Genomic DNA, 13,064 nt, shown 5'->3' with positions numbered 1-13,064 from the left:
CACCGCCGCTTCCACCTACACCGCCACCTCAACCTCCTACTCCATATGGGCCTCGTCCTCCTAGATCAAGATGATTATTTTTTATTTGTATGTTTTTTATGTTATTTTAAGTTATTTCCCTATCCACATTTGTTTGCAGAGCACTTGCCATGCTCTTAACAAGATGTTGCTGCCATTTGCAGCCCTCTAGCCCTTTCCATGTTTTTTTAGAGCCATTTTAGTGCTCAAAAGTTCGGGTCACCATTGACTTCAATGGGGTTCGGGATCAGGGTAAAGTTCGGGTCACGAACCTGGACTTTTTTTTCAAGTTTGGCCGAACCCGCCAAACCCAGACATCCAGGTGTTCACTTAACTCTACTGTGCAATTCGCACCGGAGCAGCTCCGGAGATATGTGAACTAGCCTCATAGAGAGCCTATCACAATCTCCTGACATGCGAACTGGATGCGGGGAAACCCGCATCCAATTCACAATAGTGTGAACTGAGCCTCAGAGGTTCATCTTACAGAAACTGTCTTTAGACCATTTTTTTCTTATTGATTTTATAATACGACAAGATATACTACATTTCATTGCATTTTACAGCAAATCCACCAATATAACCAGGTAAGAAATGCAGTGTGTTCCAGTGTTTCTAAAGGCAAAGAATCTCCATGGAAATCCATTTCCACAATTTGCCACTCATTGCAATATGGGTTCTAACCCACACTATTAGTGGAATAGTTTCCCCGCATCCAATTCACAATAGTGTGAACTGAGCCTCAGAGGTTCATCTTACAGAAACTGTCTTTAGACCATTTTTTTCTTATTGGTTTTATAATACGACAAGATATACTACATTTCATTGCATTTTACAGCAAATCCACCAATATAACCAGGTATGAAATGCATGTGTTCCAGTGTTTCTAAAGGCAAAGAATCTCCATGGAAATCCATTTCCACAATTTGCCACTCATTGCAATATGGGTTCTAACCCACACTATAAGTGGAATTCACAGAGGGCCATACCAAGAGAGAACAGCAAGTCAGGACTCCAAAGTACAAAGAAAAAAATGACAATTTTCCAGTGAAGGTAACAAAGTGAGCTACACTAAGAAATCAGAGTTCAGGTGCACAATGCAAAGAATTGATGATTTTCCAGTGATGATAACAAAGTGAGACAGACAAAGACATCAAGAAAACAGAATTGTGGTGTGCAAAGCAAAGAATGTTTGCTTTTCCAGTAAGGAAAAATCAGTCACACTAAGAAAACACAACTTCAAAACTATGTTGCACAAGGCAATGAACTGACAGTTTTCCAGTCATGGTAACAAATAAACATGTGCAATTAGTTTCGTTACGGATTCGTTTTTGGATCAAATTTGGCATATTCGTTCATTCGGAAGCATCCGTTTAAAGAATGCGTACTAAAACGAATTGTCAGAAAGAACGAAAATCCGAAAGAACGAAAAATGATTCAACCTACAAGTTTGATCAATCAATTACATTCTGGTAATTTAGTTTTTCGTATTTTTGTTCTTTCTGACTATTCCTTATAGCTGAACATAAAGAAATAATTGATGAATGCATTCGTATTCGTATTTCTATTGGATATATTCAAATTCATTCGATTTTCAGATGGATAGTGTTAGTTTATCTCTAGCCAATGAGCCTTGTGCCCTTGTGTGTTTTTCTTTGTCTTTTGCATTCCATCCAGAGTCCAGACAGGGTGTGGTGGGCCAGTGGCACTGTTTTGTTGGATTTGTGAGTCTCCTGTGAGATAAAATATTACGAATGCATCCGAAGTTATGAATTATCTGAAGTAACGAATGCTGCATCTAAACGATGTAACGGAACAAATACGAATGCATCCAAAGTTACGAATTATCCCAAGTAGCGAATGCTGCATCTAAACAAATGTAACGGAACAAATACAAATGCATCCAAAGTTACGAATTATCCGAAGTAACGAATGCTGCATCTAAACGAATAGGATGGAATGAATACAACCAAAGTCACAAATGATCCCTAGTAACGAATCATAAAGAACGATCGGAAAAAACAAATGGAATGAAAACGAAACAAAATAAATTTTTTGTCAGTGCACGTCTAGTAACAAAATGCCGAGAGAAGTCAGCAATTTAGCGGCTTGTGCATAAAGAAAGAATTAATACCTTATAAGAGGAACGAAAAATGGGTCCTACCAAACTGAACTGCATTAATGGTTTTCACAAACATTTAAAAATCTGCTGTAATGTGTAAAATTCATAAGTTACCAAATGTCTCAACTGTCATGGAGAAAAGTTATTGCAAGCCAGCAAGTTGTAGAGAAAGCAGTTTGATTTTATGTGACTGTTTTTATGAAAGTGTAATAAAACTGAAGGACTTGCAAGACAGTGGGAAACACAGCAGTCACACCTCCAAGTATTGCAAGAATAATTTCTTGTAATCACATTGTGTGAAAAGACAGTAACGTGTAACAAACTAATGAGTACAGCAATATGGCTGCACAGCAAATGTTTCCCTATATATCATTTTATAGAGACATAGAACCTGTGCTGCACTATAATTGGCCTTGCAGTAAATATAGCTTTGTTGCAGCTGAAGTAAAGATCTCAGAATGGCCAAGTGACTATTGGCAATCTGACAAATGCAGTGTGCCTCAATGTGAGTGTCTGATATTACTGCACAAAAAGTGGATTTTTTCCTCTAAAGTGAAAGTCCCTAACAATTTTACCATTGTTAGTTTTGCAGACAAGAACAGAAAAAGCATCATCATTACAGGCACTAACAGCATGGCTCAGTAATACACCCAATGCCACTGGCTTTTCCTCTCAGAGTGAAATCGTCAGCAGTTTTACAATTGTTAGCTTTGCAAGCAAGTACAAAAAAAAGTTTTCCTGCCTGAGTAATCTGTTTGCAGTTCAGTAAACATGGTGACACTGTGATGACTTGTATAATTCTGAGATGTAGAATTGCCTGGAGTTTTTAAATAATAAAGACGCTGATAAAAACAGAAATGAATTGAGCATTACATCAACAGTCTCTCAATCTCCTATTTAGTAAGTGAAGTCCCTACTTAGCAGCATCCTACTCTATCTCACCCTTCTCCTTCTCAGCATTACACAATGACAGCTTACTCCTGGGTGCTGAGGTTTTTAAATGGCTCCTTCCAATTCGCTTCACCTCTGCTTATTGGCAGCTGCAGACAGTGGAAAGATTGTAGTCTTGGCCACAGAAGATAACAAAGATAAAGGGGATGCCATCAATGTCAAAACAACTGCACAAAAGGTGAAAAATGACAACAACGGCGTTGATCGCTAATGATCCACGAGCACCTGTCATGAACTTTGACATCAATTAGTTTATACACCCCTATACATGTCATGTTAGTGATATGTCAAATAAATCGATTAAAGATAAATGAATAGAAACACTGTATAGTAAAAAATATAACAGTATAGTCAAGAATATTGCCAGCAGCAACACATACACTATATTACCAAAAGTATTGGGACGCCTGCCTTTACACGCACATAAATTTTAATGGCATCCCAATCTTCATCCGTAGGGTACAATACTGAGTTGGTCCATTCTTTGCAGCTATAACAGCTTCACCTCTCCTGGGAAGGCTGTCCACAAGGTTTAGGAGTGTGTCTATTGGAATGTTTGACTATTCTACCAGAAGCGCATTTGTGAGGTCAGGCACTGACGTGGACAAGAAGGCCTGGCTCGCAGTCTCCGCTGTAATTCATCCCAAAGGTGTTCTGTGGGGTTGAGGTCAGGACTCTGTGTAGGCCAGTCTTGTTCCTCCACCCCAAACTCGCTCATCCATGTCTTTATGGACCCTGTTTGTGCACTGGTGCGCAGTCATGATGGAACATGAAGAGTCCATCCCCAAACTGTTCCTACAAAGTTGGGAGCTTGAAATTGTTCAAAATGTCTTGGTATGCTGACGCCTTAAGAGTTCCCTTTCGCTGGAACTAAGGGGCCAAGCTCAACCCCTGAGAAACAACCCCACACCATTATCCCCTCTCCACCAAAAGATTTGGACTAGTGCACAAAGCAAGGTCTATAAAACCAAGGATTAGCAAATTTGGTGTGGAGGAACTTGACTGGCCTGCACAGAATCCTGAACTCAACGCGATAGAACATCTTTGGGATGAATTAGAGTGGAGAGTGCGAACCAGTCCTTCTCTTCCAACATCAGTGCCTGACCTCACAAATGCGGTTCTGGAAGAATGGTCCAACATTCCCATAGACACATTTCTAAAACTTGTGGACAGCCTTCCCAGAAGAGTTGAAGCTTTTATAGCTGCAAATGGAGGGCCAACTCAATATTGAACCCTATGGACTAAGACTGGGATGCCATTAAAGGTCATGTGTGTGTAAAGGCAGGTGTCTTAATACTTTTAGTAATATAGTGTATGTGCAAATATCTTGTAGAATAGTTGCATGCTCTGTTACCGGCATCAATACCTATCAATTTAAATGTCTTTCATTAACATGACCTATTACTAAGCCCTTTTATGTAAAACAACAACTGCTAGCTGGAGTGCTTGTGCATAACAGACATCCTGTCTTACAAATCACGTGTTAGCCTTACAATGAAGGCTGGAAATCTGTCTTACTTGAGAGTGGTGAGTTCTGTAAGTGATGGCTGGGTAGCCTTAAGATAGCTCTCTCTCCGCGCTGCAATCTTTGGAGATGGCTTTGGGCTGTTTGTATCGGAGTCTCCGCTGTCATCATCTCCCATGGCTTTAATGTAGCTGCCACTGCGCATTCGTCGACACGGAATCTCATCATCTTTACTCTTGGGGGCATATCCACTCCATTCATCCTGGGGAACCTAAGGATGAAAAATTTGCAATACCAATAAAATAATGTCTAAATACTGGCACGCATAACAATACCTATCAAAACGTAATAAACGCAACTGGTTTAGGAAAATGACAAGCGAAATTAAAACTCAATTCCTAGCAAACTGTTAAATGCACATGAAGTACATATAAAGAGTTATTATACATGTTAAAGGACTGTATTCCTGTTTATTAAGTGCTGAGATATATACTGTTCTGTCACATACCACAGCCCTGTTTGGCGGGGTAGAAGACCCTACTTTGGTAAAGTAGAATGAAAGGCCTCAATATTTTCCTCTGCTCCAATGGTCCCACACTGGCATCTTCTCCTCAGCTTCTTCTGGGAGCCATTCTTCAGCCATTTTGAATGGAGTTCACTCATCCTGGCACACAGGAACCATGCCAAGAATGTGACCTGAACAGAACTTAATTCTGTTTTGAGTTGTACTCACAGGTCTTGTCCCCCATCCAACCCCCTCCCCCCAATCTGTGAATTGACAGTGAAAGAAAAAGCAACAGACTGATGAGCTCATCTCTCTGTTACGCACTTCCCTCTTCCTGTAAGCATGCATTTTATTAGCACATGAGAACTGCAGAACAACTGATTTGTTGGTTGTACTGCTTCTCCCTCTCCCAGATCAAGCACGGCTGTACAGTGGATTGCGAGGAGCTTATATTGTTTTCATTAGAATAATGGCACTGAATTATTTATTAACCACTTGCTGATCGGCCAACAGTAATTTCATTGTTAGGGGGTGGCTTAAGCAGGCACCATGACGTACCCACACAGCGGCACGATCTGCTACAGCAGATTGCATTGCTCAGTATTGGACCACTGTAAGCAGCCCAGATACCACGGGATTGCTGTGTAATCATATTATACCTAGGAAACAACAGTCATACATGAAAATCCATTTATGACATCATTGCTTACTACTGCGTGTGATCTGTGATTGACCATCAGTAATCACATGGTACCTTGGCCAATCACAGCACACTGTAACATGTGATAGCTGTGGCCAATAATAGCATTTAAATAGTAAACAATGAGTCATTAATAAAAAGCCATTCATTATAGTTTAAACAATTGATGTTACAGTGATCATCACTGTAACAAGCAATTACAGTGTAAAAAAACAAAACAAAAAAAAAAAAAAACTTGATCACTCACCAAGAGTAGTACAGTTTCACTATGGTGACTCTGAACTATTCTGATGAGGGTATGTAAAAAAAAAAAAAAAGATGTAAAAAAAAAAAACATAAAAGAAAAAAAAAAAAAGAATAAATAATTGTTTTATCATTTTTTTTTTTTTATATATACTGCCACCAATCAGTATCGCTGATCACCGCCACGCTAGTCATATAATGATGCTGTACTGCACTGGTGACAGTATGTTAAAAAAAATGTGGAAAATACACATTTTATTTAATTTCTTCATTTTGCTTTTTGCTAAATATTTTGGAGAAAATGCCAACTTCAAAAAATGTTTTATGCCTCTTACTAAATACCTTGGAGTGTCAACATTTCAAAAAGGGGTCATTTGGTGAGCATTTTTACTGTCCTGGCATTTTAGGACCTCAAAAAATGAGATCAGCTGTCAGTACATCAGGATTGATCGATTTTGAAATATACAGTATATATAACACAGTTTGTAGACTCTATAACTTTCACATAGACTAAATAATATAAACTGATTTGTATTATCTTTTTACCAAATATACATAGCATACTACATTTTGGCTTGCATTTCTGAAGAAAGATTATTTGTTTGCAAAATATTATAACAGAAACTAAGAAAATGTGTTTTTTTTTCTTTAAAATTTTTGGGAATTTTTTTGTTTATATAGCAAAAATAACAAAAAAAAAACAACAGTTGTGATGGAATAACACCAAAAGAAAGCTCTATTTGTATGAAAAAAATAATATACATTTAAAACATTTAATTTGGGTACAGTGTTGCATTACTGGTCAAAGGTCATGTGGTTAATTTAGGGATGCATTAAATTGTGTCTTTTTTTATCTGCTCAACATTAACATTAATTATTTAACAGAAATGCATGCATATTATATTTTATGGGAATCAGGTTCCTAGCACAAGATTGCACTGGATAATGATTCTTTCCTTTCTCACACAGAATAAAAGGACTAAGTAGCAACTTTAAATCACATTTTGCACCACCCTGGAGTCCTACAGCTTAAAAGCCCTCAGTACTCTTATATGACATGTAACTCCTCCGTAACATTCTTTTATTTTACTGTGTTGGGGGACATAATTCACATAATTATAGGTATATTAATAGCTTTTTTTTTATATAATACGCTGTCATTTCGATTTCCTGGTGCTTTAAGATCACAGAGGAAGAACTCCAGTAAAAGACATGCCGTGTGGTTTGCCTTCTGGACATCTTATTGTCTTTCTTCAATAAAAATGGAACAATTTTCTTGCTGGAGGGAAGTTAGAATAATATATTAAAACATTTCTGACTGTAATTCTCGCTGGAATTTCCCACAGCTTCACAGTTTATAATCATGTGTGGTCAGGCCATTTTTTAGATACAAGATGCATCAAATGGAATGATCTGCAACCGACACGGTACATAGCCTACAAGAGTTCAAGCAAAAGGGTATCACCAACAGGAATTGAATCCTCTAATGGATTGAGGGGCACCACTGCAGGAACACGGCATGTGCATGAACACTACAGAGGACGATACTGGAAAAATACAGCCTTCTCCGCTGCACATTTTCCAAATCTAATTGCACAGCTCCTATGTGTAGATTAGTGAGTCCTCTTTAAGTAGCCATGGGGAAGTCATTTAAGAAAATACTACCTTGCCTTGACTTATTCCTGGAACTGTACTGCTGAAAAGAAATGCAAGCAAAGACAAGTGTATTTCCTGAGCCAAGCTAAAAGATCTGTCAGCGACTTCAACAATCTGTCTCATGCCCTTGACATAAAATGTTACTTTGAAATGTGAACACAAGGTTCTGACTACAATGTTATCATTCTTTCATGTGTCTCACCAGTAACCGGCATTGATCCTCATGAATATGTCTTACCGGGCTAAAGTCTGAGAAAGTGGAACACTTACTTATCTGATGCATAGCCACAAAAAACAGCCTTTCCAGAAGCATTAGGAAATAATGGTATTGCGTAACATTTATCACCAAGATAACTAGCAAGATTGAATATATTGAATGTAAATGAAAGCAAGGTGACAACAGTGACGAAATGTACCTGCAGCTGCCCCTTGAGAAGAATTTGCTCTGTAGTGACTTGACCTCAATAACTTATCTGAACCTTATCTATATGCATTCTGCTTGTGAATACTGGAAGCTCACCTGTCACAGATCCAGTTTTGTACAAAAAGAAACAGGATGGGGCTCCTCACAGCAGCTTTTTTTTTTGTGGAAAAATGCTTTAGGCCCCTTCCACACATACACAGTTTTCATCCTTTGTCATCAGTTTTTCATCCGTTTTCATCCTTCGTCATCAGTTTTTCATCTGTTGTCATCCGGTTTTCTCCCATTTCATCCATTTTTCATCCGTTGTCATCCACTTCATCCGTTTTTCATCCTTAGTCATCCGTTGTCATCCATTTCATCCGTATTTTCATTTGTTGTCATCCGTTTTCATCCATTTTCATCCGTTGTCATCCATTTTCATCTGTTGTCATCCGTTTTCATCCCTTTTTTATCCCTTATCATCCATTTCATCCGTTTTTCATCCGTTGTCATCCACTTCATCCGTTTTTCATCCTTAGTAATCCGTTTTCATCCATTTTTCATTTGTTGTCATCCATTTCATCCGTTTGTCATCCGTTGTCATCCGTTTTTCATCCGTTGTCATCCAATGTCATCCATTTTCATCCGTTGTCATCCATTTCATCCGTTTTTCATCCGTTGTCATCCACTTCATCCGTTTTTCATCCTTAGTAATCCATTTTCATCCATTTTTTATTCATTGTCATCCATTTCATCCGTTTGTCATCTGTTGTCATCCGTTTTTCATTCGTGTCATCCAATGTCATCCATTTTCATCCCTTGTCATCCATTTTCATCCATTTTTCATCCATTGTCCTTCGTTTTTCATCCGTTTTCATCTGTTGTCATCCGTTTTCATCAATTTTCTTCCGTTGTCATCCGTTTTTCATCCGATCCGTTTTTTTTTAACGGATGAAAAGTAGGGCTTTTATCCGTTCAAAAAAATTTTTGTTGACGGAAGCTGATGAAAACGGATATGAATAAATGATCATCCGTTGTCATCTGTTTTTCCATAGGAATGCATTGATGTCCATTTTTCATCCGTCAACGAATGGATGAAAAACGGACGAACGGTCCATATTTGTGAAACGGGCCTTACTTTGAAGGTGCAGGAAAGTGGAAAGCCAGGTCGCCGTAGACCATTACATGCAAAACATTTGTGAGTGGGCTGGCTTTTTGTTAGCTTTGGTATAAAATGTAGTTTCAAAATAAAGAAGCCTGAAGTGCAGTGAGTGCCACATCCTGTTTCTTTCTTCAAAAGGAATACAATGAATATAGCCAGATGGGAAGTTTGATATCGTATTGAGTCTGGTGTCTCTCATATTCCTCTTGATAATACCCCACAACTACTCAATGGGGTTTGGGTCAGGTGAGCTTTCTGGCCAATCAAGCACAGTGATACCATGATCATTGAATCAGGTATTGGTACTTTTGGCAGTGGGGGCAGGTGCCAAGCCCTGCTGGAAAATTAAATCAGCATATCCATAAAGCTGGTCAGCAGAGGGAAGCATGAGGTGCTCTAGAATTTCCTATTAGAGGGCTGCGCTGACTTTGGTCTTCATAGATCACAGTGAACCAACACCAGCAGATGACATGGCTCCTCAAATCATCACAGACTGCAGAAAATTTTGCATTTCATTTGAAAATCAAGGTCCCAGAGTCTGGATTTAGAGCGGAGAGGCACAGAATCCAAGTTGCATGAGGACCAGTGTGAGTTTCCATCAGTGATGATTTGGGGAGCTATGTCATCTGCTGCTTTTGGTCCAATGTGTTTTAGTAAGTCCAAAGTCAGCGCAGCTTCATGTTTCCCTCTGCTGACCAGCTTTATGGAGAAGTTGATTTAATTTTCCAGAAGAATTTGGCACTTTTCTACACTGCCAAATGTACCAATACCTGGTTTAATGATCATGGTATCACTGTGCTTGATTGGCCAGAGAACTCACATGACCTAAACCCCATAGAAAATCTGTAGGGTATTGTCGAGAGGAAGATGAGAGACACCAGACCCAATAATGCAGACGAGCTGAAGGCCGCATTTAAAGCAACCTGGGGTTCCATAACACCTCAGCAGTGCCACAGGCTGATTGCTGATATGCCGTACTGTATTTATGCAGTAATTCATGCAAAAGGAGCCCCGACCAAGTATTGAGTGCATTCTATACTGTACATGGACATACTTTTCAGTAAGCCAACATTTCTGTACTAAATATTTTTTTCTGAGATACTGAATTTGTTTTTTTTTTATAGCTGTAAGCCATAACCATCAAAATTAAAAGAAAGAAATTCTTCAAATATATCACTCTCTGTGTAACACATCAATATAAAATATATGAGTTTCACTTTTTGATTCGAATTACTGAAATAAATTAACTTTTTGATGATATTCTAATTTTTTTGAGATGGACCTGTCTATATTCACATTTCTTTTGTACAGTAAATGTTGCTGTTTATGAGCACAATATCTGCACTACAGAGCAGTCACAGGGCTAGGAGATTGGTTCTGTGTGATTTCGATGCCAATGCTTTGTGATTTTAGTATAGAGGTATCTTAGGTATCTTGCACAGGGAGAGATGACTACAGTATGTAGAAAAGGGGTTGATTAGCACTAAGGGATGGAGTTTAGCCTCTCAAAGGGGATTGTTAAGTGTTAGGGTTAGGTAGCATTGAACTTATTCTCTCTATATAAGAGACACTTGAGAGGGGATACGATATCAATGTAAAAATACCGTATTGGTGACCCTAGCATAGGGAACAAACTATTCAGTGAAAGGGAATAAAAAAGGACTCACAGCCATTCGCTAAAATTAGAAGAGAAGCGGTTTAACTTTAAACTGCGTAAAGGGTTCTATACCGTCGGAGCAGTAAGGATGTGGAACTCTCTTCCACAAGCAGTGATATCAGCGAGGAGCATTAATAGTTTCAAAAAACGATTGGATGGGCACCTTAACAACCAAAATATACAGGGGTATTCAAGGTATTATTGACATAAACACTTATACACACACACACACACACTCATCACAGGTTGAACTGGATGGACTGGTGTCTTTTTCAGCCTCACTCGTGTAACTATGTAAGATGTTACAAGGAGGGACTTATAATTTGACATACTTTGTATCTTCTTCACCTTCTTAGGAGACATAGCTATTTTATGTTTTCAGCATGAAAAGCTCTTTGCCAAAAAGAATAGGGCCAATATACCCGAGTTTAAGACCATTAAGCTGCACATGTCCCATCAAAAAGCTCAAACTTCATTAAAGGGAATAGAGAGATCAGCTTGAAGTTATCAATCTTATCAATAAATGTTGTTTTAAAAATTATTTCTATGTACAGAATATAACTACAGTCAGTTCCATAAATATTGGGACATCAACACAATTCTAATCTTTTTGGCTCTAAACGCCACCACAATAGATTTGAAATGAAACAAACAAGACGTGCTTTAACTGCAGACTTTCAGCTTCAATTTGAGCGTATTTACATCCAAATCAGGTGAAAGGTGTAGGAATTACAACAGTTTGTATATGTGCCTCCCACTTTTTAAGTGACCAAAAGTAATGGGACAGATTAACAATCATAAATCAAACTTTTGCTTTTTAATACTTGGTTGCAGATCCTTTACAGTCAATTACAGCCTGAAGTCTGGAATGCATAGACATCACCAGACGCTGGGTTTCATCCCTGGTGATGCTCTGCCAGGCCTCTACTGCAACTGTCTTCAGTTCCTGCTTGTTCTTATGGCATTTTCCCTTCAGTTTTGTCTTCAGCAAGTGAAATGCACGCTCAATCGGATTCAGGTCAGGTGATTGACTTGGCCATTGCATAACATTCCACTTCTTTCCCTTAAAAAACTCTTTGGTTGTTTTTGCAGTATGCTTCGGGTCATTGTCCATCTGCACTGTGAAGCGCCGTCCAATGAGTTCTGAAGCATTTGGCTGAATATGAGCAGATAATATTGCCCAAAACACTTCAGAATTCATCCTGCTGCTTTTGTCAGCAGTCACATCATCAATAAATACAAGAGAACCAGTTCCATTGGCAGCCATACATGCCCACGCCATGACACTACCACCACCATTCTTCACTGATGAGGTGGTATGCTTTGGATCATGAGCAGTTCCTTTTCTTCTCCATACTCTTCTCTTCCCATCACTCTGGTACAAGTTGATCTTGGTCTCATCTGTCCATAGGATGTTGTTCCAGAACTGTTTACTTCCGCGGCTCGCGTCTCCTATCCCACCAGGAGACCCGGGCATCCTACCTTCACCGCCGCACCATCGCCGTCTGACTGAGTCTCCATTTCTTTGAATTCGGGGCCGCCGAGTACCCGGAAGTGATGTCATGAAATGACATCACTTCCGGGTACTGGCGGCGCTGGATTCAAAAACTTACAGCATTCAAAACAGCCAAAATATCGGTATCGGTGGAAAAAAAAACGATATTGATTGATCACTACTGGAGAGTGTTCTTGATTTGGCCAACTGTTGTGTTTTCTTCACCAGGGAATGAATGCTTCGGTCATCCACCACAGTTGTTTTCTGTGGTCCTCCGGGTCTTTTGGTGTTGCTGAGCTCACTGGTGCATTCTTTCTTGTTCCAAACAGTTGATTTGGCCACACCTAATGTTTTTGCTATCTCTCTGATGGGTTTGTTTTGTTTTTTCATCCTAATGATGGCTTGCTTCACTGATAGTGACAGCTCTTTGGAACTCATATTGAGAGTTGACAGCAATGGATTCCAAATGCAAATAGCACACTTGAAATGAACTCTGGACCTTTTATCTGCTCCTTGTAAATGGGATAATGAGAGAATAACACACACCTGGCCATGGAACAGCCAATTGTCCCATTACTTTCGGTCCCTTAAAAAGTGGGAGGCACATATACAAACTGTTGTAATTCCTACACCTTTCACCTAATTTGGATGTAAATACCCTCAAATTACAGCTGAAAGTCTGCAGTT

The 13,064-nt window shown here is 39.1% G+C and overlaps 1 protein-coding gene across 5 annotated transcripts in view; it reads right to left on the bottom strand.

Moving 5' to 3' along the window:
• Positions 1-13,064, bottom strand: part of DLGAP1 (DLG associated protein 1) — an 876,465-nt gene that overhangs the window by 324,648 nt on the left and 538,753 nt on the right. For all 5 annotated transcript variants that reach the window (XM_082258776.1, XM_082258777.1, XM_082258774.1 and 2 more), the window contains one exon: positions 4,610-4,827. In XM_082258776.1, the coding sequence (XP_082114902.1) occupies positions 4,610-4,827 (218 nt within the window). The remainder of the gene's footprint in view (positions 1-4,609; positions 4,828-13,064) is intronic.

The sequence above is a fragment of the Pelophylax lessonae genome, assembly GCF_965119305.1.
Source record: "Pelophylax lessonae genome assembly, chromosome: 5".
Taxonomy (NCBI): domain Eukaryota; kingdom Metazoa; phylum Chordata; class Amphibia; order Anura; family Ranidae; genus Pelophylax; species Pelophylax lessonae.
The sequence above is the reverse complement of the archived record's forward strand: the minus strand, read 5'-3'. Positions and strand labels throughout refer to the sequence as shown.